Source organism: Nomascus leucogenys, chromosome 8, assembly GCF_006542625.1.
Source record: "Nomascus leucogenys isolate Asia chromosome 8, Asia_NLE_v1, whole genome shotgun sequence".
In the NCBI taxonomy this organism is placed as follows: Eukaryota; Metazoa; Chordata; class Mammalia; order Primates; family Hylobatidae; genus Nomascus; species Nomascus leucogenys.
The window spans coordinates 112,822,440-112,846,781 of record NC_044388.1 but is presented as its reverse complement, the minus strand read 5'-3'; the positions used below and the strand labels follow the sequence as shown (position 1 = coordinate 112,846,781).

Sequence of the window (24,342 nt, the reverse complement as noted above, 5' to 3'; positions counted from 1 at the left end):
GAACTCCCTGTGCAGAGACCAGACTCGCCCGGATACGGGGAGAAAAATGAGCCGCGTGCAGCAGGGGCAGCCTCGGTCCCCTGCCTGCTCCACCCACGGCGAGCGTTCCTGGGGCCTTGGGTTTCCCCCCCTCCGCTGGCTGCTCGGAACCGCGGGACGGACCCATTTGGCCACCCTGCCTTCCCTCCAGGTGGCCGCCACCTGGACTCCAAGTGCTGGTTTACAAAGCACACAGGAGACCTTTACGGGGGTGAGCTGGCGCCTCGCCAGCGTCCGCTCGGCGCGCCCCGGGGACAGTGAAGGCTTGGGGCGCCTCTGCAGAGTCGCCAGCGCGGTGGGCGCAGCGGGATGCCTCTGGGAGAAAAGCGCAGAGCCCGAGGGTCCCCTGGCCTACGAAGGCTAAGCCGGGGTCTCGGATTGGATGTGGGCGCGTCGCGTGACGCCCGGCAAGGGGCTGCCCGGAGGCTTCCCGGCGGCGGCGTGCGCAGGGTCTCGGGCCCGGGTCGGTCCCGAGTGCGGCGCGGGCGGTGGGCGCCTCCTGGCGGGCGCGGACGGAGCGCGGCGCCTTTAAGCGGGGGCGGGCGGGGCGCGGGCAGAGTCGCTGTCGCCGCGGCCGCCGGGGCGGAGCCAGCGCGGATCGGGTCCCGGACGCCCGAGCGCCCCGCCCCCGCGCGGGCGATGCCCAGCGGCGCGGCGGGCGGCGGGGCCCGGCGGGGCGCGCAGAGGAGCGGGCCGCGGCGCTGAGGCGGCGGAGCGTGGCCCCGCCATGGGCTTCCTGCACCAGCTGCAGCTGCTGCTCTGGAAGAACGTGACGCTCAAGCGCCGGAGCCCGGTGAGCCCACCCCACGCGCCCGCCCGCAGCCCGAGGCCGCGCTCCCCGCGCGCACGTGCGGACCTCCGGGCGCGCGCAGACCCCGGCAGGCGCTGGGGGCGGCGCGGGCCCGAGCCCCCTCCCCGCCGGGCCCTGCCCTCCCCTGCCGGCGCTGCGGCCTCCGGGGAGGTGGCTCGGTCGTGCCCAGCCCGGTCCCGCGTCCGCTGACATCGCGGTGCTCGGCTGAGTCACGGCACCCGCGCCCTCTGCTGCGCGCTCTCTGGGGCCGCTGTGGGCGGGGGGCAAGCGGCGCTCAGGACTCTGGCTCCCAGAGGGAGGCCCTGGTTCCCAGGACAGAAGGCAGGCCTGGGGGGCTCCATTCAGCTGCGAGGCTCCATGGTCCTTGGGCCCAGCCTCCCTGGGGTCCCGGAGGAGACCCTGTCCCTTCCCTCCGTCCACCCCTCCCCTGCCCTTGGGCCGCGGCCTGCCATAGAGGTTGGTCCCAGGCATCTCTCCACCTCCCCTCCCCCGCACCCCTCCTGGCACATCCATGACCCTTGCTCATGCTCTCGCCACTGGGAATGTCCTTGTGCCAGCCTCGGCCAGCCTGAATCTCTGCACCCCTTTGTCCTTTGGGGTCAGTTCTCCCTGAGCCTGATCCACTCTATTGCCTCCTGGTCCCCCCACCTCCTCTGGGGGCTGGGTCTACTGTTTGGAGCTGTGACCACCGGGTTCCCCAGCACTGCCTGGGCAGCCAGTGGACCTGAGGGTGCAGGACACACAGCTGTCAGGGACAGAAGTCCTGCGTGGAGCGAGGGGCTTGGGGATATGGGTGTCCTGCCATAGCCTCAGCTGGCCAGCTTGGCTCCAGCCTGGGAAGGGAAGGGACACCTCCCAGGCCACAGGCCTGGGCCAGCTTAGGTTGCTGAAGGCCCTTGGGATTGTCCAGGCCAGGGCCCAGAGCAGGTGGGGGCCTAAGGCAGACATCCTCTTGCCCAGCCAGGGCCCGGGCGGGACCCCTTGGGCTGCACCAGTCCCTGCCTGTTTATCTTTCAACATGCACTGCAGGAAACCCAGGCTGCAGTCAGCTGGGGTGGCCATCATCACCATGGCTGGCAGAATTCCCCTGGGCACCTGGCCTTGGCGGGGAGCCTGGGTTAGGTACACACCCTGGCCAGGAACCTGGAGCTGGCTGAGTGGGGTCCCATGGATCAGGCCTGCAGCCCTTGGCATTGAGTCACTGGGGACAGCAGAGCAGGGCCAAGGGAACAGGGATGTGGCATGTGGCATGCATTAGTATTAGCCCCCGGGGGTGGTTGTCAGGAAGGTCCCCACTGGGCTTGGGAGCAGAGGCTGGAATGGTGGCCCCTGTTCCAGTGGGGACAATGCTCAGGGAAGGGAGTGTGTCCTATGAAGGCACCTGGCAAGCAGGTGGGAGGTGTGCACTGTCCTGACTGCGAGAGTGGCTCCCAGCTGCTGGTTTGGGCGGCCCCTCAGGACCTTTCTGGGTCCCCACCCTACAGGGCTCCCAGAGGCCCACTGGGCCACAGTGGAGGGCCTTAGCCCATGGCTGGAGCAGGTGAGGAACTGTTTCCCCCAGGGAGGCTGAGTCCTTGCCAGGCTTGTGATGTGGGGCTGGGGCTGGTGGACACTGGGCACACTCCTGCCCGGTCCCCGCTTTCCTGAGAAGGATCTTGGACATCAGAGCTGGACTCTTGGGGCCAAGCTTGGATGACAGAGGTTTGCCCTGTGTGCCATGCGCCCTGCTGGGGCAGGGGTGCACCCTGGGCAGAGCTCAGGGTCTGGAGGGTGGGTGCCAAGGACCTCTGTGCTGCTAGCAGGCTCCTCCAAGCTCTTTGCCTCGGTTTCCCTGTCTGTGAGTGTGGCCTATCTCCTCTTAGTTAGCTGAACTTGGGTCTACCCTTGGGCTACAGGCTGCTCTTGGTGAAGAGACAGGGTCACTGTCATGAAGTCACTGGGATGGCAGGTGGCAGCGTCACTCTCAGGTCTCACCTGTTCTCCCCCCGACACAGTAGGCGGGAGCTACAGGGAGGGGTCATGCCCAGAGAGGGCATCTAGGCCTCCAGGCGATATGAAGGCACTAGGCTGGTCTCGAGGGACGGAGGTTGGGCCACCTGGAGGCACCTGTGTGGGGCACCCAGGGCGTGCTAGACCTGTGCTGCCGCCTGTAACCAGATGCTCCTGTGGCGCCCGCCGCCCGCCAGCCAGGACTCTCCTCCTCCTCCCAGCAGCTCGTGCGAGGCCGTTGCTATAGCAATCGGGGAGGCAGCCGGGCCTGTTGCCGCAGTTACGGTGCCCGTAGCAGGCCGGGTGTGGGCAGGGCTGGCGCCCCGCGCTGTGACCCCTGCCTCTGACATTGCCTCATTCCTGCAGCCACCCTCGCCCTGGTGCCTGTTGGTGCCCACAGTGCCTTGGCGAGCCCTGGGCTCCATCCTGGCTCAGGGAGCGGGTGGAGGCTGGCACGGGCTGGGGCGGGCATGGGACACCCACAGCATGATGTTCCCAGCCACAGAGCCCTATTGTCCAAGCACAGTAAACACAGCAGCCGCCCCCACCCCAGGGACCGGGGACTCGGCCCGGGCCACACAGCACACTGGGGGCTTTGAAGGGTTTTGGGATGGGGATGAGGACGAAGGATGCCTCCGAGCTGGGTGCTCGCCCTTGGGCTAGGAAGGGCAGGGCCCCTCTGTCCTGTGGGTCTCAGAGAGGGCTGGTCTGCCAAGGGATCTCTGGAGAGTAGCTGGCACAAGCTCCTTCTCCCTGAGCTGGGGGCTGGGACACAAGAACCAGTGAAGTCTTTGGTTTTCAGGTGAAGTGAGCAGAGCGCTTCTTTCTCACTCCACGCAGTCCCACTAGGGCTCACCTTGGTGCCCAGCCTGGGTTAGCAGGAGCCGACCTGGGGAAACTGAGCTCGGAGGCCCAAGACTGGCTGCCCCGGGTCAGGAGAGGGGACAGGGCAGAAAGAGGTGCCTTTGGGCCAGGTGTGGTGGCTCACGCCCAGGTGGGCGGATCACGAGGTCAGGAGATCGAAACCATCCTGGCTAACACGGTGAAACCCCATCTCTACTAAAAATACAAAAAATTAACCGGGCGTGGTGGCGGGCGCCTGTAGTCCCAGCTACTCAGGAGGCTGAGGCAGGAGAATGGCGTGAACCTGGGAGATGGAGCTTGCAGTGAGCTGAGATTGCACCACTGCACTCCAGCCTGGGCGATAGAATGAGACTCTGTCTCAAAAAAAAAAAAAAAAAAAAAAGTGCCTTGGCCTCAGGGACTGGGGCTGTCAGACCCCTTCCCAGGTCTTCTCCAAGGCTCAGGGCCCTGGGCGCAGGCCAAGCCTCTCTGAACCAGGCCTCCTCATCTCCCCAGGCCCCTATATTGGTGGGGAGGAAGGGTGAGGAAGGTGAACCCAGGGCAGTGTGGGAAGCGTGGGCGGGGCCAGTGGCTCAGATGGTCCCCAAGGTTTTGCCCAGGTAGCCCTAGAGGTGGGGAGGGAGAAGATGAGCTGGGATATACATATGGGTCAGAGTAGACCACAAGCTGGCCGATTCGTCCCTGTAGGCCCTGAGGCTCCTCAGAGGGCAGGTAGGCCCGGTGTGGGCTGGGGACGGGAAACCTGATTTGCTGAGCTGGACAATCCTTACCCTCAGTGCCCTGGCAGGGGCTCAGACCTTCAGTGGTTCTGAAGGGCCTGTGCCCACCTTCCCTGGCCCCAGGGAGCACGTGGTCCTGGCTGGGCTGGGCCGGCCCTATGGGAGGGTGGGGAGGGCCTAGGCGAGCACAGGTCTGTCCTATCCCTCACTGGGCCCATCCTTTCCAGTGGGTCCTGGCCTTCGAGATCTTCATCCCCCTGGTGCTGTTCTTCATCCTGCTGGGGCTGCGGCAGAAGAAGCCCACCATCTCCGTGAAGGAAGGTGAGCGCGGCAGGAGGCCCCAGGCACAGCCGGGGGAGCGCGGCACCTCGCATGCCTGCGCTGTGTGTGCACATCTGCACACGGGTGTCCTGCTCCCGGAGTCCCTGAGGTGCGGTGCCTGCTCCCCTGTGTGGTCCTGGGTCGTGCCTCCTGGCTGGGCTGTGGAGGTCGGGGCTGGCCTGTGGCCGCGAATGATGATGCCAACGCCTGTTCCTGGTGATGTGGGCACTCACTGGTCTCCTCTGTTCTGTTTTGATCCCCCCCCTCCCCGCATGGTCTCTTGTCCTCGGCTGGCATGCAGTCTGTAAGTGAGTGGCCACCTCCTCCTGGCTGGCCTGGGCAGCAGCTGCCGGGGGCCCATGGGCCGTCTTGGCTTGAGTGCCCTCCCCGCTTGCATTAACAGCCCTCCCGGGCCCCCTGCCGGCCTCAGGAACAGCTGGCTGCAGATGGGGGGTGGCGGGCAGTGAAGTGGGCGGTGGTAGGGAGTGAAAGGCCTGGCCACCTAAAGGCACAGCTGGTGCCTGGGTCAAGCTGAGGCAGCATCTTCTAGGGGTGGGGTGCCTCGGCTTCTGGGCTGAGTCTGGGCTGGGGCTAGAGCGGCCTGGCTACTCTCCCTTCATACTCCTTCAGGCTCCTGCACTCACTCTGCTAACCAGCTGGCCAGAGGTCAGAGGTCACTGCCCAGAGGGGGTCCTATGTCCTCCCCTGGGCTCTGTAGGCAGTGCCACACCTGAAACGTTTTCGGGGGGAGAGTGCCAGGGCATGTGGGCCTGCACTGGCTGAAAGGAAAGGAATGCTCTGGGAGTTATGGCAGAAGGGGTGGTGAGTGGCTCTTTGACCTCTGACCTGTTGGAGTCATTCGCCCCAGAACGCTTGGCCTGTAGCCCAGCTGGGGCCAGGGCTCTGTGCCGCCTTCTCCCTAACGCTGCTTCTCCTTCCTGACTTTCTCTAAATTTCTCCTCTCGGCCTCTGTCTCCCTCCCCTTCTGGATTCCTCTGTCTCTCTCTCCCCTTTTACCCCCGACCCTGCCCTCTCCTGTGGGTCTGCCAGCCTTCTACACAGCGGCGCCCCTGACGTCTGCCGGCATCCTGCCTGTCATGCAGTCGCTGTGCCCGGACGGCCAGCGGGACGAGTTCGGCTTCCTGCAGTACGCCAACTCCACGTGAGTGCCCACCCGCCCCTCGGAGCACCCACCCCTCCCCAGCCCATCCAGCGAGTGACATCCGCCATGGTGCAGGGTCACGCAGCTGCTTGAGCGCCTGGACCGCGTGGTGGAGGAAGGCAACCTGTTCGACCCAGCGCGGCCCAGCCTGGGCTCAGAGCTCGAGGCCCTGCGCCAGCATCTGGAGGCCCTCAGTGTGGGACCGGGCACCTCGGGGAGCCACCTGGACAGGTCCACAGGTGTGCCCTGTGCAGGGAAGTTGGGGGGCAGGGCTGCGGGCGTAGCTCTGCTGTCACTGGGCTGAAGCCCACATCCACCCTGGGCCCCTCTACCTGCACTGAGTTCCCAGCCACACGCAGGCTGCAGTGGCAGAGCTGTGGTGTTGGGCTCGGCTCCGAGCCCATGTGGGGGCACCTTGCTGAGGTGCAGCAGCCTCTGAGCCTCGCCTTCCTGCCTGTCCAGTGTCTTCCTTCTCTCTGGACTCGGTGACCAGAGACCCGCAGGAGCTCTGGCGTTTCCTGACACAAAACCTGTCGCTGCCCAATAGCACGGCCCAAGCCCTCTTGGCCGCCCGTGTGGACCCGCCCGAGGTAAGGCAAGGACAGCTCCCAGCCCTGGCCACTCCCTTCTGCCCCAGCCATGCCCCCTGGTTGCTGAGCCATCCTCAGGACTCGGAGCCCCTGCCTGAGTCACACCCCTGACCGTCTGAACCTTGCCCCACCGCCATCTGAGCCACACCCCCACCCCCATCTGAGCCACACCCCACCCCATCTGAGCCACGCCCCCACCATCTGAGCCACGCCCCCACCATCTGAGCCACGCCCCCATCTGAGCCATGCCCCCACCCCCATCTGAGCCACGTCCCAACCCCATCTGAGCCGCGCCCCCACCATCTGAGCCACGCCCCCACCATCTGAGCCACGCCCCCACCATCTGAGCCACGCCCCCACCACCTGAGCCACGCCCCCACACCCCCATCTGAGCCATTCTCCCACACCTCCCAGGTCTACCACCTGCTCTTTGGTCCCTCGTCTGCCCTGGATTCACAGTCTGGCCTCCACAAGGGTCAGGAGCCCTGGAGCCGCCTAGGGAGCAATCCCCTGTTCCGGATGGAGGTGAGGGCATCCATATGTGAGATGGGACTGGAGTGCTGCCTGCCTCTGGGGGTGCTTCTGCTCCGTGGGTGAGGAAAGGGCCCCCTTGGTGACTTGGAGCTCCTCCTGGGAGAGGGGGAGGGTCCCAGGGGTCTATGGCAGGCATGAGGGGTAGAGGCATGTCGTAGGACCCAGGCAGCCCCAGAGCCAGCCAGTGGGTGGGGCACGGTGAGGCCTGAGGCCCTAGTGGTTGGGGACAAAGTCGTTGCCGTGGCTCCACTGACCTCTGTGCCCACCCCAGGAGCTGCTGCTGGCTCCTGCCCTCCTGGAGCAGCTCACCTGCACGCCGGGCTCAGGGGAGCTGGGCCGGATCCTCGCTGTGCCTGAGAGTCAGAAGGGGGCCCTGCAGGGCTACCAGGATGCTGTCTGCAGTGGGCAGGCTGCTGTGCGTGCCAGGCGCTTCTCTGGGCTGTCTGCCGAGCTCCGGAGCCAGCTGGACATGGCCAAGGTCTCCCAGCAGGTAAGGCCCTGCCTGCCCACTGCCCGCCGCTTGCTGCCTGAGTTGAGGGAGGGGCTGGGGCCGCTTGGAGAGCTCAGGGCTCCTGGGCCCAGGCTGTGCGTGGGATGCTGCCTGTGGGTAGGTATCCAATGGCACCATGGCTGGTGCCCCATCCCTGCTCACCATCCCAGCTCCCGTCCTGGGCTCCCGTTACCCAGGCTGCAGACTCCCTCCCAGCACCGCCAGCTTGTGTCTCCCTGCTCCGCTCCTGACCTATCACCCACCTGCAGTCCATCTCACCCCGCACTGCCCATGTGCCTGTTTCCCCTCAGCTGGGCCTGGATGCCCCCAACGGCTCGGACTCCTCGCCACAGGCGCCACCCCCACGGAGGCTGCAGGCGCTTCTGGGGGACCTGCTGGATGCCCAGAAGGTTCTGCAGGATGTGGATGTCCTGTCGGCCCTGGCCCTGCTACTGCCCCAGGGTGCCTGCACTGGCCGGACCCCCGGACCCCCAGCCAGCGGTGCAGGTGGGGTGGCCAATGGCACTGGGGCAGGGGCAGTCGTGGGCCCCAACGCCACCGCTGAGGAGGGCACACCCTCTGCTGCAGCACCGGCCTCCCCGGACACGCTGCAGGGCCAGTGCTCAGCCTTCGTGCAGCTCTGGGCCGGCCTGCAGCCCATCTTGTGTGGCAACAACCGGTAGGTGGGCGGCAGGGGAATGGGGGTGAGGAGGACAGCCAGGGGCAGGGCCTGAGCCCTGACTCTAGGCCCTGGCTCTGGAGGTCTTATTTGGCACCCTGCCCTGTGCCCCGAAGTCCCGCCCCATCCCGATGCCCCTCCCACTCTCATGGCCCCGCCCCCTAACGGCCTGCCCCTGCCCCCTGTCCCCTGCCCCCTGCCCCAGCACCATTGAACCCGAGGCGCTGCGGCGGGGCAACATGAGCTCCCTGGGCTTCACAAGCAAGGAGCAGCGGAACCTGGGCCTCCTCGTGCACCTCATGACCAGCAACCCCAAAATCCTGTACGCGCCTGCGGGCTCTGAGGTCGACCGCGTCATTCTCAAGGTGCGCAGGTCTGGGACGCTCGGTGTTTGACCGGCAGAGTGGGAAGGGGGTCTCTGCAGGCCTGGGACCCCCGGGCAGAGGGGGTCGGCAGAATTGACACGGGAGGGGTACGGGGTGTAGCTTCGGATGGGACACAGGCTCTGCAGGTGGGGGACCAGAGGTTGCTTTTCCTTTCGGGAGCTCCAGGGGCTGCCGTGGGAAGGCACTGGAGAGTCTGCCCTGGCAGGGTCCCCTGGCTGGGGGTGGCCAGTCCAGGGCAGTGCTGGTGGAGGAGGGGTGTGTCCGGAGACCTTCCAGAGTGTCTCGTGGGTGGGCAGCTGGGCAGTTTGGGTTCTGGGTGAGAGGTCCTGTCTGGAACAAGCAGAGGCCAGGGCTGGACATTGGCCTGGGAGGGGAGGGCCTGTGGATGAGGCCAATCCTGGGTGTAGAGGGGGGTCCCTAGGATAAGGGTGGGAGAGATGAGGGTGGAGCATCGGGTACTTAAGGGACACATGGAGAGAGGTCCAGCAAAGGAGCTGGTGGGCACAGCTGGGCAGTTGGGGGTCCGGAGGACATGCTGCCCTGGGAGTGGAGGGCAAAGCAGGTTTCACCTGAGCGCCGCAGAAAGGAGTGGAGAGCCCGGGCGTGGGACTCACGCTTGAAATCCCAGCACTTTGGGAAGCCATGGTGGGAGGATCGCTTGAGCTCAGGAGTTTGAGACAAGCCTGAGCAACATAGCAGAACCCCGTCTCTACCAAAAATACAAAAATTAGCCAGGTGTGGTGGTGGGTACCTGTAATCCCAGCTACTTGGAGGGCTGAGGCGGGAGGATCCCTTGAGCCTGGGAGGTGGAGGCTGCAGTGAGCCGGGACTGCACCACTGCACTCCAGCGTGGGTGACCGAGACCCTGTCCCAGGAAAAAAAAAAAAAAAAAACGTGGGGAGGGTTGGTTGTTGGCAATGGGCCAGCCACTGGGGAGGTGAGTGGGGTGAGAGCCCCCAAGTTGGCGGGGGTCCGTCCAGAAACTCCATGCCCCTACCTCACCCTCTGCAGGCCAACGAGACTTTTGCCTTTGTGGGCAACGTGACTCACTATGCTCAGGTCTGGCTCAACATCTCGGCGGAGATCCGCAGCTTCCTGGAGCAGGGCAGGCTGCAGCAACACCTGCACTGGCTGCAGCAGGTTCCAAGGGGGCCCGCGAGGGAGGCGGCTGCGGGTGGCGCGGGGAACCCCTCTCTGCCCAGCTCGGCAGGCGCAGGTCCCCCCTGAGCCGCTCCTCTACCCCTAGTATGTAGCAGAGCTGCGGCTGCACCCCGAGGCACTGAACCTGTCGCTGGATGAGCTGCCGCCGGCCCTGAGACAGGACAACTTCTCGCTGCCCAGTGGCATGGCCCTCCTGCAGCAGCTGGATACCATTGACAACGCGGCCTGCGGCTGGATCCAGTTCATGTCCAAGGTGAGAGGTGGGACCTCTGAGCCAACCCCCGACACCCCCTGCCTCACGCATGCCCAGGGCGGGCTCCAGCGATGCCCCTCCCACTAGGTGAGCGTGGACATCTTCAAGGGCTTCCCCGACGAGGAGAGCATTGTCAACTACACCCTCAACCAGGCCTACCAGGACAACGTCACTGTGTTTGCCAGTGAGCTGCCCCCCCGCCCCGCCCCAGCCCCCCCGCCCCGCCCCAGCCCCCCACAGACCTTCCTCCCCAGCCCAGCCCCACCCATACCCCTGGGCCCTCCCACTCCTTGGCCGCGCCCTGGCCGCGCCCCCTCACCCGCCACTTCCCCTCCCCACCCCTGCCCCTTCCAAAGGGCCCCAGCCCACAACACGCCCCCTCCCTGCACCTCCTCACTTCTGCCCACCTTTCCCCTGGGGCCCCCACCCCAGCCCTGTCCCACCTTTCCCTGGACCCTCCTGTCCCTGCCCCCACACCTTGGCCCCGCCCCCGTGCCTTGCTCCCCCCCAACCACGCCTTGGCCCCACCCCTGCATCTTGGCCCCGCCCCAACCTCCCGGCCCCAGGTGTGATCTTCCAGACCCGGAAGGACGGCTCACTCCCGCCTCACGTGCACTACAAGATCCGCCAGAACTCCAGCTTCACCGAGAAAACCAACGAGATCCGCCGCGCCTACTGGCGGCCTGGGCCGAATACTGGCGGCCGCTTCTACTTCCTCTATGGCTTCGTCTGGATCCAGGGTGAGGGGCGGGCCCGGAAGACCGGCTGGAGGATTCCTGGGGGAGGACAGGTGGGAGGACAAGAGGGCCTGCCCCGCACCTGATGGCTGCCCCCACCCACAGACATGATGGAGCGCGCCATCATCGACACCTTTGTGGGGCACGACGTGGTGGAGCCGGGCAGCTACGTGCAGATGTTCCCCTACCCCTGCTACACACGCGATGAGTGAGTGCTGGGCGCCCGGGGCTAGGCTGGGGCTGGGGCTGAGTGGCGCCTGAGCGCGGCCTTCCCGCAGCTTCCTGTTTGTCATTGAGCACATGATGCCGCTGTGCATGGTGATCTCCTGGGTCTACTCCGTGGCCATGACCATCCAGCACATCGTGGCGGAGAAGGAGCACCGGCTCAAGGAGGTGCGCGGGCCGGGACTCTCCCTGGAGGCGCGGGCTGGCAGGGAGGGGCGGCGTCCTCCCCGGGGCCTGCCCCAAGCCCCTGGCCCACCCGCAGGTGATGAAGACCATGGGCCTGAACAACGCGGTGCACTGGGTGGCCTGGTTCATCACCGGCTTTGTGCAGCTGTCCATCTCCGTGACAGCGCTCACCGCCATCCTGAAGTACGGCCAAGTGCTCATGCACAGCCACGTGGTCATCATCTGGCTCTTCCTGGCCGTCTACGCGGTGGCCACCATCATGTTCTGGTGAGTGCGGGCCATGCTGGGAGGGACTCGGGGCAGGCACTGGCCCAGCAAGCTCGCCCCACATCCTCTCAGAGCCCCCTGGACCCTGGTACGGGCTCGCCCAGGAGGCCGGGCGTGCGGGTGGCTGACGGCGCACATGGCCCCTGCCCACCCAGCTTCCTGGTGTCTGTGCTGTACTCCAAGGCCAAGCTGGCCTCGGCCTGCGGCGGCATCATCTACTTCCTGAGCTACGTGCCCTACATGTACGTGGCGATCCGAGAGGAGGTGGCGCACGATAAGATCACGGCCTTCGAGAAGTGCATCGCGGTGAGGGTCGCGGGCAGGCGGGCGGGCGGGCAGCTGGGGTGCCGGGCCACCCCACGTGCTGACACCACTGCCTTCTCAGTCCCTCATGTCCACGACGGCCTTTGGCCTGGGCTCCAAGTACTTCGCGCTGTACGAGGTGGCCGGTGTGGGCATCCAGTGGCACACCTTCAGCCAGTCCCCAGTGGAGGGGGACGACTTCAACCTGCTCCTGGCCGTCACCATGCTGATGGTGGACGCCGTGGTCTATGGCATTCTCACGTGGTACATTGAGGCTGTGCACCCAGGTACTGGCCAGCCCTTGGAGGGCAGGGGAGAGGCAGAGGTCCCCAGCCAGGGTTGGGACCAGTGCTCTGGGTCCACTCCTGGATGCAGCACGGGTGGCTCCCTGGGTGGGCACGTGGCCCACGTGGTGGCTGGTCACCCCAGGCCCTAGGTCAGCCTCCCCTCCCCTCCCCGACCCCCAGGCATGTACGGGCTGCCCCGGCCCTGGTACTTCCCACTGCAGAAGTCCTACTGGCTGGGCAGTGGGCGGACAGAAGCCTGGGAGTGGAGCTGGCCGTGGGCACGCACCCCCCGCCTCAGTGTCATGGAGGAGGACCAGGCCTGTGCCATGGAGAGCCGACGCTTTGGTGAGGCTGGTGCCAGAATGGTGGCTGGGGTGGGCGCTGGGTTTGGAGTCCTGGGTGGCCTTGGCGCCGCCCCCACCCTGCTGATCCACAGCCCTGGTGCAGAGGAGACCCGTGGCATGGAGGAGGAGCCCACCCACCTGCCTCTGGTTGTCTGCGTGGACAAACTCACCAAGGTCTACAAGCACGACAAGAAGCTGGCCCTGAACAAGCTGAGCCTGAATCTCTACGAGAACCAGGTGGTCTCCTTCTTGGGCCACAACGGGGCGGGCAAGACCACCACCATGTGAGTGTCGGAGGGGCGGGGCGGTGGCCTCTGCTGACCGGAGCAGGAGTCCTAGCCAGGGGCAGGGTGGGGCCCCTGCAGAGGGCGTGGGGTCGTGACCCCACCCACCTACCCAGGTCCATCCTGACCGGCCTGTTCCCTCCGACGTCGGGTTCCGCCACCATCTACGGGCACGACATCCGCACGGAGATGGATGAGATCCGCAAGAACCTGGGCATGTGCCCGCAGCACAACGTGCTCTTTGACCGGCTCACGGTGGAGGAGCACCTCTGGTTCTACTCACGGCTCAAGAGCATGGCCCAGGAGGAGATCCGCAGAGAGATGGACAAGTGGGCGGGCTGGGCGGGGGCGGGGGGCGGGGGGGTGGAGGCCCTGGGGCTCTGCATGGCGCCAGCCCCATGCCCCACCTCCCTGTCCCAGGATGATCGAGGACCTGGAGCTCTCCAACAAGCGGCACTCACTGGTGCAGACATTGTCGGGTGGCATGAAGCGCAAGCTGTCCGTGGCCATCGCCTTCGTGGGCGGCTCTCGTGCCATCATCCTGGACGAGCCCACAGCGGGCGTGGACCCCTACGCGCGCCGCGCCATCTGGGACCTCATCCTCAAGTACAAGCCAGGTGAGTGGGGTGCCATACGGGCAGCGGTGTGGGCGGTGCCTCCCCTGCCCCCTGACCCTGGGTCTGGCCTTGTCCTAGGCCGCACCATCCTTCTGTCCACCCACCACATGGATGAGGCTGACCTGCTTGGGGACCGCATTGCCATCATCTCCCACGGCAAGCTCAAGTGCTGCGGCTCCCCGCTCTTCCTCAAGGGCACCTATGGTGACGGGTACCGCCTCACGCTGGTCAAGCGGCCCGCCGAGCCGGGGGGCCCCCAAGGTCTGTGTCGAAGCTGCCTGAGCTGGCCTTGGGCCACCCCCTCCCCGGGACCCCCACCTGAGAATCCACAATGGAGAGGCTGGGCCCTTACCATCACCCACTGGGCCCAGGATGCCTGCTAGGGCCTGGCCCGCCCTCTCCAATGCCCAAATCTTGACCCAGTTGGGTTCCCATTGGGGGTCCCTCCTCCCAGTCCCTGAGTGAATTCCTTCCTGCTCCCACATCCCCCACAGAGCCAGGGCTGGCATCCAGCCCCCCAGGTCGGGCCCCGCTGAGCAGCTGCTCCGAGCTCCAGGTGTCCCAGTTCATCCGCAAGCACGTGGCCTCCTGCCTGCTGGTCTCGGACACAAGCACGGAGCTCTCCTACATCCTGCCCAGCGAGGCTGCCAAGAAGGGGGCTTTCGAGCGCCTTTTCCAGGTGTGAGGGCCAAGAGCAGGCCAGGGCGCAAGGGTCGGGAGGCAGTTGCAGGCGGTGGAGGTGGACGCACTCCTGCCTGGGTGTCCCTGCCGCAGCCTCCCCCTCCACCGCCCCTGCAGCACCTGGAACGCAGCCTGGATGCGCTGCACCTCAGCAGCTTCGGGCTGATGGACACGACCCTGGAGGAAGTGTTCCTCAAGGTGTCGGAGGAGGATCAGTCGCTGGAGAACAGTGAGGCCGGTGAGGGGCTCAGGCCGCTCGCTCAGCCCACCCCACCCACCAGGCCCCAGCTCGAGCCTGCGCTGTCACTCCTGCCCGGTGTCTGGGGGCGCCACCCTGGTACTGGGTGGGAACCAGGGGACGCCCCAGGGTTAGCCTGCCGTCCTGGGTGGGTGGTCACGGTGGCCAGAGGTCCCGGACAGGTGTACGAGCCTGGGAATTGGGGTCAAGACCGGGAATGGGGGTCCCGGGCAGGCCTAGTGGCCAGTAGCCACGAGCGTCCCCTCGGCCCTTCCACTGCGGCAGATGTGAAGGAGTCCAGGAAGGACGTGCTCCCCGGGGCAGAGGGCCCGGCGTCTGGGGAGGCTCACGCTGGCAATCTGGCCCGGTGCTCGGAGCTGACCCAGTCGCAGGCATCACTGCAGTCGGTGTCATCTGTGGGCTCTGCCTGCGGCGACGAGGGAGCTGGCTACGCTGACGTTTATGGAGACTACCGCCCCCTCTTTGATAACCCACAGGACCCAGACAATGTCAGCCTGCAAGGTGGGGGTGGCCGGGTGAGGCTGGGACAGCAAGGGAGGGGGAGCAGGGTTGGGGGGAGCGGCACGGGGGCGGCCAGTGGGGAGAGGGTAGCACGCAGCCCCTGCTCAGCCCCTACCTCTCTGCACAGAGGTGGAGGTGGAGGCCCTGTCGAGGGTCGGCCAGGGCAGCAGCAAGCTGGATGGCGGGTGGCTGAAGGTGCGCCAGTTCCACGGGCTGCTGGTCAAACGCTTCCACTGCGCCCGCCGCAACTCCAAGGCACTCTTCTCCCAGATCCTGCTGCCGGCCTTCTTCGTCTGCGTGGCCATGACCGTGGCCCTGTCCGTCCCCGAGATTGGTAGGCCACCGGCTGCACGGGGGTGCTGGGCTTGCGTCCCCGCACCGCCCACCGGGAGCCCTGATGATGCCCACTCCTGAGCTTCCTGACTCTGAGCCTCACCCCGCACCTGAGGCTGGGCATGCACCGGGGTTCATCCGGGAGTCCTGCCTCCTTGGGGCCCAGACCCCAGGCATGGATCCTTTGGGGTTGGGGGAAGGGGACCGAGGCTTGGGGGCCGCTGGCCAGTAGGCAGAACCTGCTCAGGCCTCCCTGCTTGCCCTGCCAGGTGATCTGCCCCCGCTGGTCCTGTCACCTTCCCAGTACCACAACTACACCCAGCCCCGTGGCAATTTCATCCCCTATGCCAACGAGGAGCGCCGCGAGTACCGGTGAGGCTGCCAGTGGGGGCAGCCTTGGTGGGCGGGGCGGGTGAGGGGGTGGGGACAGCCTTCGTGGGCAGGGCAGGTGAGGGGGCGGAGACTGGCAGCCCCACCTCACACTGTCGTGCCCGCAGGCTGCGGCTGTCACCCGACGCCAGCCCCCAGCAGCTTGTGAGCACGTTCCGGCTGCCATCGGGGGTGGGTGCCACCTGCGTGCTCAAGTCTCCCGCCAACGGCTCGCTGGGGCCCACGTTGAACCTGAGCAGCGGGGAGTCGCGCCTGCTGGCGGCTAGGTTCTTTGACAGCATGTGTCTGGAGTCCTTCACACAGGGGCTGCCGCTGTCCAACTTCGTGCCGCCCCCACCCTCGCCCGCCCCATCTGACTCGCCAGCGTCCCCGGATGAGGACCTGCAGGCCTGGAACGTCTCCCTGCCGCCCACCGCTGGGCCAGGTAGCGGTTCAGGGGGCCTGCTGGGGGGCAGGGGCAGCGAGGAGTCCTTCTCACTGCACCATGCTGTGCCCACAGAAATGTGGACGTCGGCACCCTCCCTGCCGCGCCTGGTACGGGAGCCCGTCCGCTGCACCTGCTCCTCGCAGGGCACCGGCTTCTCCTGCCCCAGCAGTGTGGGCGGGCACCCGCCCCAGATGCGGGTGGTCACAGGCGACATCCTGACCGACATCACCGGCCACAACGTCTCTGAGTACCTGCTCTTCACCTCCGACCGCTTCCGACTGCACCGGTGAGCTGGGTGGGGAGGCTGTGGGTGAGGGTGGCGGGCCACCGGCCACCTAGTCTCAACTCCTGCCCCTCTAGCCTCACTGCCTGCCTAGCCTCACCGCCCCTCCCACCTGCCTGCCCAGGTATGGGGCCATCACCTTTGGAAACGTCCTCAAGTCCATCCCAGCCTCATTTGGCACCAGGGCCCCACCCATGGTACGGAAGATCGCAGTGCGCAGGGCTGCCCAGGTGAGCGAGGCTGCAGCCCTGGGGCCCCGCGGTGTGTAGCGCCGCCTGAGATCTGCGGGGACCCACGGGGCTCCTGGGGCCTTTCCGTGTCCTCTTTCTTCTGCAGGTTTTCTACAACAACAAGGGCTATCACAGCATGCCCACCTACCTCAACAGCCTCAACAACGCCATTCTACGCGCCAACCTGCCCAAGAGCAAGGGCAACCCGGCGGCTTATGGTGAGCTGACGCGGATGGGGCGAGGCAGGGAGGAGCTGGGGCCGGGCCGGATGGCGCAGGGGCCTGAAGCTGCCGCCCCCGCCCCGCCGTGTGCAGGCATCACCGTCACCAACCACCCCATGAACAAGACCAGCGCCAGCCTCTCCCTGGATTACCTGTAAGTGTGGCCAGCGGGGGATGAGGTGGGGCAGGTGGGCGCTGCAGCCCCGGCCGTGAGGACTGAGGGCTTCCTTGCCTCAGGCTGCAGGGCACGGATGTTGTCATCGCCATCTTCATCATCGTGGCCATGTCGTTCGTGCCGGCCAGCTTCGTCGTCTTCCTCGTGGCCGAAAAGTCCACCAAGGCCAAGCACCTGCAGTTTGTCAGCGGCTGCAACCCCGTCATCTACTGGCTGGCGAACTACATGTGGGACATGGTGCGCCCGGCGTGGCCACGGGGGTGCCCCGGCCCTTCTCATCCCCCATCCCTGCCCCGCCCCGGGTCTCTCACCAGCCGCCCCCACCCCTGCAGCTCAACTACCTGGTCCCCGCCACCTGCTGCGTCATCATCCTATTTGTGTTCGACCTGCCGGCCTACACGTCGCCCACCAACTTCCCTGCCGTCCTCTCCCTCTTCCTGCTCTATGGGTAAGGGGGAGCGGAGTGGGGTGCGGCCTCAGGTGGGGCCGGGGCTGCCTGGTGACCACTGCCCGCCACCTGCCCGCAGGTGGTCCATCACGCCCATCATGTACCCGGCCTCCTTCTGGTTCGAGGTCCCCAGCTCGGCCTACGTGTTCCTCATCGTCATCAATCTCTTCATCGGCATCACCGCCACTGTGGCCACCTTCCTGCTACAGCTCTTCGAGCATGACAAGGTGGGGTGGCGGCCACGCGGTGGGGGCGGCGGGCCCTGCGGAGGCTGTGCCCCTGATCCCAGCCACCCCGCAGGACCTGAAGGTCGTCAACAGTTACCTGAAAAGCTGCTTCCTCATTTTCCCCAACTACAACCTGGGCCACGGGCTCATGGAGATGGCCTACAACGAGTACATCAACGAGTACTACGCCAAGATTGGTGAGGGGGCCCGCGGGGCAGGGGAGGCGTTGGGGGCCCCGCAAGGCCCAGAGCACAGGCCCTGAGCTGGCTCCCCACAGGCCAGTTTGATAAGATGAAGTCCCCGTTCGAGTGGGACATTGTCACCCGCGGGCTGGTGGCCATGGCGGTTGAGGGCGTCGTGGGCTTCCTCTTGACCATCATGTGCCAGTACAACTTCCTGCGGCAGCCACAGTGAGCGGGGCGCATGGCAGGATGGGGGCAGGGGGCAGGGCAGGAGCAGGGATGGGATCAAGGGGTGGGGCAGGGTGGGGCGGGGTGGGGCAGGGTGGGGCAGGGGACAGCAGAGGGGCCTGCCCACCCTTCCTGCATGCCACAGCCAGAGGACGCGAGGCCGGTGGCAGGGAGGGGCGGTGGGGGTGGCGAGCTGCCGGACACTGTCCACCCTGTCCCCCAAGGCGCATGCCCGTGTCTACCAAGCCTGTGGAGGATGATGTGGACGTGGCCAGCGAGCGGCAGCGAGTGCTCCGGGGAGACGCGGACAACGACATGGTCAAGATTGAGAACCTGACCAAGGTGGGCTCTGGGCGTGTGGGGTGGGGCCTGGGTGGAGTGGGCCAGGGCCAGGGAGGTGGGGCCCCAGCAGTGCAGGTGGAGCCTGGGTGGGCAGGACCCTGAGCTCTGGGGGTGGGGCTTGCATGGGGTGGGGCCGTGGGGCATGTGGGCAGGGCGCCCCCTGGGCTCTGGAGGTGGGGCAGGGCCGGGGTGGGGTGGGGCCAGAGGGGCAGGGTTGGGGGCAGGATGGAGTTGGGGTCGCTGCACCCCACGCCCCTATGCCCCCATGCCCCGCTGAGCGGGCAGGCTCCTGGCCAGGTCTACAAGTCCCGGAAGATTGGCCGCATCCTGGCCGTTGACCGCCTGTGCCTGGGTGTGCGTCCTGGAGAGTGCTTCGGGCTCCTGGGCGTCAACGGTGCGGGCAAGACCAGCACTTTCAAGATGCTGACCGGAGACGAGAGCACGACAGGGGGCGAGGCCTTCGTCAACGGACACAGGTGCGGCGGGAGCCCTGGGTGGGTGGGGCCTCCACGTCCTCACGCACTGACGGCCGCCGCCGTGTCCCCAGCGTGCTGAAGGAGCTGCTCCAGGTGCAGCAGAGCCTCGGCTACTGCCCGCAGTGCGACGCGCTGTTCGACGAGCTCACGGCCCGGGAGCACCTGCAGCTGTACACGCGGCTGCGCGGCATCTCCTGGAAGGACGAGGCCCGGGTGAGGATCTGTGGGGCAGGGTGGGGAGCCAGCACGCCGGGCGACCCTGCCTCCGCTGACACCTGCGTTCCCCGGCCAGGTGGTAAAGTGGGCTCTGGAGAAGCTGGAGCTGACCAAGTACGCAGACAAGCCGGCCGGCACCTACAGCGGCGGCAACAAGCGGAAGCTCTCCACGGCCATCGCCCTCATTGGGTACCCAGCCTTCATCTTCCTGGTGAGCTCTGGGTGGGGTGGGGGGCGGCTGCCTGGCCTTTGACTTCCTGGTGAGCACAGGCAGGGGCAGTGTTCAGGCCGGGGTGTGTGGGCCTGGCAGCGGCTGAGCCTGCCGCCCATCTCCAGGACGAGCCCACCACGGGCATGGACCCCAAGGCCCGGCGCTTCCTCTGGAACCTCATCCTCGACCTCATCAAGACAGGGCGTTCGGTGGTGCTGACATCACACAGGTGAGGGCGCCCCCTCTCCCCCTTTGTGCCCCCACCGCGCAGCACCCCTTCCGGTGCCAGCCTGTGCGTGTCCTGCAGCATGGAGGAGTGCGAGGCGCTGTGCACGCGGCTGGCCATCATGGTGAACGGTCGCCTGCGGTGCCTGGGCAGCATCCAGCACCTGAAGAACCGGTGAGCCGGGACGGGCCCAGGGATGGGGCCAGGGGTGGGGCCAGGAGTGGGGGTGGCTGCAGGGCTGTGAGGGCTGTGGGGCCAGGGGGCTGGGGGGACTGGGGCAGTGGGGCCAGGGGAGGGGCCTGGAGGGCTGTGGGAGGCTGTGGGGCTTCCTGAGGTGCCTGTGGGGCTGGGAGGCGGGGGGCTGGGGCTCTGGCTGGTCGGCGCAGGGCTCCGGGCCACCGGCCTGTCCCACTAGGTTTGGAGATGGCTACATGATCACGGTGCGGACCAAGAGCAGCCAGAGCGTGAAGGACGTGGTGCGGTTCTTCAACCGCAACTTCCCGGAAGCTATGCTTAAGGTGTGCCGTCCTGGGCAGGGTTGCAGAGGGGGCGCGACTGGGCGGGGGGCGCTGCCAGGCCTCTGACCTCCCCCCTCTGCAGGAGCGGCACCACACGAAGGTGCAGTACCAGCTCAAGTCGGAACACATCTCGCTGGCCCAGGTGTTCAGCAAGATGGAGCAGGTGTCTGGCGTGCTGGGCATCGAGGACTATTCGGTCAGCCAGACCACACTGGACAATGTGAGCGCCCCGAGGGCACTGCGCACCACACCTGCCCCTCCCCCCACCCGCCCTGTTCCCCCCACCCGACACCTCCACTCCCCACACGCCTGCCCCACCCACCAGGTGTTCGTGAACTTCGCCAAGAAGCAGAGTGACAACCTGGAGCAGCAGGAGACGGAGCCGCCGTCCGCACTGCAGTCGCCTCTCGGCTGCTTGCTCAGCCTGCTCCGGCCCCGGCCTGCCCCCACGGAGCTCCGGGCACTTGTGGCAGACGAGCCGGAGGATCTGGACACGGAGGACGAGGGCCTCATCAGCTTCGAGGAGGAGCGGGTGAGCAGGCTGCCCTCACGGCTGTCCAGGGCTCTGCCCACTGGACCCAGGCTGCCTGGAGGCTCCAGCCCCGGGTGGGGTGGGGGGAGAACTGGCCCCAGGATGCTTGCTGTCCAGAGGTCAAGGGGGCAGAATGGGCAAGGGAGACTTGCAGACAGGCCTGGAGAGACCAACTGCATGGTCCAGACTTGCTGGAGTCTTTGAGGGGGACAGAGCCAGGGTGGGGCAGAGGGGACCAGGGCCTGGGAACAGGGGACCGATGTAGACTCAGTGGCCCCCAGACTTGGCAGATGGAGGCCCAGGAGAGCCCACAGAGGGAGCTCGTGGGGAGACCCTTCGTCCAGGCCCAGCCTGCAGGAGGGCCGGGGCGGGCCAGCACAAGTGTCCTCAGCCCCACCAGGGGGTGGCACAGGATGCCCTATAAGCCTGACCTCGCCTCTGCACAGGCCCAGCTGTCCTTCAACACGGACACGCTCTGCTGACCACTCAGAGCTGGACCAGGGACTCAACAATGGGGACAGAAGTCCCCCAGTGCCTGCCAGGGCCTGGAGTGGAGGTTCAGGACCAAGGGGCTCTGGCCCTCCAGCCCCCGTACTCGGCCATGCCCTGTGGTCATTGCGGTTGCCGCCCCTAATTGTGCCAAAGGCTGACCCGGCCCAGGCTGCACACACCCTCGCCCTGCTTTGCCTTAAAGCCTCGGGGTCTGCCCGGCCCCTCACCCCTGCCTGGCTCTGCTCACCGCCCAAGGCGACGCCGGCTGGACCAGGCACTGCTGGCCTTTCTCCTGCCCGGCCTCGGAACCAGTTTTTTTCTCCTACAATGAAGGCTGATGCCGAGAGCGGGCTGTGGGCGGAGCTGGGTCAGTCCCATATTTATTTTGCTTTGAGAAGAGGCTCCTCTGGCCCTGATCTCCTGCAGGGAGGTGGCTGTCTCACGGGAAGCCATCAGCTTGGGCCAGCTGGCAGGTGGCAAGAATGGAGAAGCTGACCCTGCTGGCCAGGCAAGGGGCCAGACCCCCCCCACCCCCAGCTGCCATCGCTCTCCCACCCAGCTTGGCCCCCTGCCCGCCCACCTGCCTGGGAGCCGGGCCTGTACATAGCGCACAGATGTTTGTTTTAAATAAATAAACAAAATGCCTGCGGGCCTGCGTGTGTGGGTTGGGAGGGGTGGGGAGGATGGGCCCATCAGGTGGGTTAGCACTCCAGCAGGTCCTGCCCCTCAGGCACAGGTGCTGGCGGGGGGTGGCCGGGTCAGCCTGGAGGAGGGAAACTGAGGCAGGGTGGTTCACCGTGGTTCACTGTCCCCTCCCATCCCACCCTCAGGGGTTGCTCCCGGCCCCCTTCCCCTTAGCCTTCATCTTCCCGTTCACCCACCCTCTCTAAGCCTCTTTCACCCCTTGCTGCCCATGTGGGGCCTGCAGCGGCCTGGGCTGGGCTGTCTCCGTGTCATGGAAGGGACAGGGAGGGCTTCCAAGAGGAGGCGACCTCCAGGAGGAGACTGAAGTCTGTGAAGATTCCTTAAGGGAAGGGCATCCCAGCCAGAGGGCAGGGCACAGGCCAAGGCCCCAGGGAGGCTTTGAGGCTCCTGGAAGCCTTGAGGCTCATCGGCGGTGGAGCCTGGTGCACTGTGGGCAGGAGACAGGAGAGGGGCATGAATGGCCCCCAGAGCTCACGCCCCGTGATCTGGGCCAAGTTCAGACTCTTGCCTTAGGCCATTTCAAGGCTCCTCAGGAGGGTGGAGGGTGGACTCAGTGAGGGCTAGTGCCACATGGGGGACAACAGGGGAGGGTCCTGTGGGCTTGAGGGCACTGGGTGTGCTGGGCACAGACATCCACTTGGGTTCCTTTGAGACGCTCCCCGTGGCCACCTGAGAGGCAGTGGCATGGGTGTGCTGGAGTCCCTGAGAGGCTGGGTCACTGGGGTGAAGCTGTCCTGGGCCCTGGGGGCGGTTAACTCTGGAAGAACCGAGAGGAACACCCGCTCACTGGAGGGGCTGGTGTGGGTTTGGTGGTCGGCCAAGGGAAATGCATGGGGGAGCCGCCAGGAGGCAGGACGTTGGGGCTTCAGGCCGAAGCAGCCTCCGTCCTGCAACTGTAGGGGCTGAATCATGGCAGGAAGAGGTCGAGAAAGGAGCATGGCCCAGCCGAGGCCCAGGGAGACCCCGCGCACAGGACCAGGCCAGGCTGCAGCTGGACAGCCGCCCACAGACCGACACAGTTCATGGGGGCATCATCTCCAGAGGCTTCATTTTGACCATGTGTAATGCAGCGCTGGAAGCAAACACACCCCCCAGCATCTTCCTCAGAACATTTTCCGCCGGGCGCAGTGGCTCACGCCTGTCATCCCAGCACTTTGGGAGGCCGAGGCAGGTGGATCATCTGAGGTCAGGAGTTCGAGACCAGCCTGGCCAACATGGTGAAACCCCATCTCTACTAAAACTACAAAAATTAGCCGGGTGTGGTGGCGATGGCCTGTAGTCCCAGCTGCTCGGGAGCCTAAGGCAGAAGAATCACTTGAACCCGGCAGGTAGAGGCTGCAGTGAGCCGAGGTCGCGCCATTACACTCCAGCCTGGACGACAGAGTGAAACTCTGTGTCAAAACAACAGCAAAAAGAACATTTTAAACTTTCAGAAAAGTTGCGAGAATAGCAGAGCGCACGCCGCGTCTTCAGCCGACGCTCCTGTGAAATCTTGCCACACGCGCTGTCACTCTACCCACTTTTGTGCTGCCCCATGTGTAAGCAAGCAGCAGCTGCTGTGACCCGCCAGCCCCAGGCCCTGCAGCCTCCTTCCCCCAAGAGCCAGGGTAGCCCAGAGTTAACAAGGGGTACAGCAAGGCTTTTCCGGGCCCTGGTGGCCTAGGCATGCCCTTTATTTTTATTTTTTATTATTATTTGTTTGAGATGGAGTCTCGCTCTCTTGCCCAGGCTGGAGCGGGGCGCGATCTTGGCTCACTGCAAGCTCTGCCTCCTGGGTTCACGCCATTCTCCTGCCTCAGCCTCCCAAGTAGCTAGGACTACAGGCGCCCACCACCACGCCCGGCTGATTTGTGTGTGTGTGTGTGTGTGTATTTTTAGTAGAAATGGGGTTTCACCATGTTGGCCAGGCTGGTCTCGAATTCCCAACCTCAGGTGATTGCCCAGCCTCAACCTCCCAAAGTGTTGGGATTACATGGATGAGCCACCGCGCCCGGCCAATTTTTGTATTTTTAGTAGAGATGGGGTTTCACCATGTTGGCCAGGCTGGTCTCGAACTCCCGACCTCAGGTAATCTCCCAGCCTCGTCCTCCCGAAGTGCTGGGATGACAGGTGTGAGCCACCGCGCCCGGCCCTAGGCATGCTCTTTAGAGTTTTTCCAAAAAACCAGGATCAGCCAGGTGCTGTGGCTCAGGCCTGTCATCCCAGCACTTTGGGAGGCTGAGGTAGGCAGATCACCTGAAATCAGGAGTTCAGCTTGGCCAACATGGCGAAATTAGCTGGGCATTGTAGCTGGGCATTGTAGCGCCTGTAATCCCAGCTACATGGGAGACTGAGGCAGGAGAATCACTAGAATCTGGGAGGCGGAGGTTGCAGTGAGCTGAGATTTTGCCACTGCGCTCCAGCCTGGGTGACAGAGTGAGACTCCGTCTCAAAAAAAAAAAAAAAAAAGAAAAAGGAAAGGCCGGGCCCGGTGGCTCACACCTGTAATCCCAGCACTTTGAGAGGCCGAGGCGGGTGGATCACCTGAGGTCGGGAGTTCAAGACCAGGCTGACCAATATGGAGAAACCCCGTCTCTACTGAAAAGAGAAAATTAGTCGGGTGTGGTGGCACATGCCTGTAATCCCAGCTACTCGGGAGGCTGAGGCAGGAGAATCGCTTGAGCCTGGGAGGTGGAGGTTGCGGTGAGCTGAGGTTGTGCCACTGCATTCCAGCCTCGGCGACAGAGCAGGACTCTGTCTCAAAAAAAAAAAAAAAAAAAGGAAACGGAAATCCAGGATCCAACCAGGAGGC

General features: G+C 65.6%; 1 protein-coding gene across 4 annotated transcripts; it reads left to right on the top strand.

Annotated features, from left to right (window-relative positions):
* Positions 1-614: 614 nt before the first annotated feature.
* Positions 615-21,491, top strand: ABCA2 (ATP binding cassette subfamily A member 2). Of its 4 annotated transcripts, XM_030818245.1 has the most exons (49): positions 616-832; positions 4,650-4,743; positions 5,045-5,047; positions 5,794-5,905; positions 5,981-6,144; positions 6,368-6,495; positions 6,910-7,020; positions 7,301-7,519; positions 7,831-8,198; positions 8,404-8,563; positions 9,596-9,724; positions 9,831-9,998; positions 10,086-10,182; positions 10,565-10,738; positions 10,841-10,943; positions 11,014-11,128; positions 11,223-11,413; positions 11,569-11,719; positions 11,799-12,003; positions 12,184-12,348; positions 12,451-12,631; positions 12,748-12,960; positions 13,052-13,248; positions 13,327-13,509; positions 13,743-13,927; positions 14,047-14,167; positions 14,453-14,689; positions 14,817-15,023; positions 15,292-15,394; positions 15,520-15,836; positions 15,912-16,125; positions 16,247-16,352; positions 16,459-16,570; positions 16,667-16,727; positions 16,811-16,985; positions 17,081-17,196; positions 17,276-17,423; positions 17,497-17,620; positions 17,701-17,833; positions 18,058-18,175; positions 18,473-18,651; positions 18,723-18,864; positions 18,944-19,078; positions 19,204-19,307; positions 19,386-19,478; positions 19,720-19,822; positions 19,905-20,042; positions 20,148-20,354; positions 20,801-21,491. In XM_030818245.1, exons 1-49 carry the CDS (start codon positions 767-769, stop codon positions 20,834-20,836), a joined length of 7,311 nt encoding a protein of 2,436 aa, XP_030674105.1. In that variant the 5' UTR covers positions 616-766; the 3' UTR covers positions 20,837-21,491. The 4 variants fall into 4 exon arrangements, with proteins under 4 accessions (XP_030674103.1, XP_030674104.1, XP_030674105.1 ...); XM_030818243.1 differs by having other exon boundaries at positions 615-832; positions 15,520-16,125; XM_030818246.1 differs by lacking the exon at positions 5,045-5,047 and having other exon boundaries at positions 767-832.
* Positions 21,492-24,342: the final 2,851 nt, after the last annotated feature.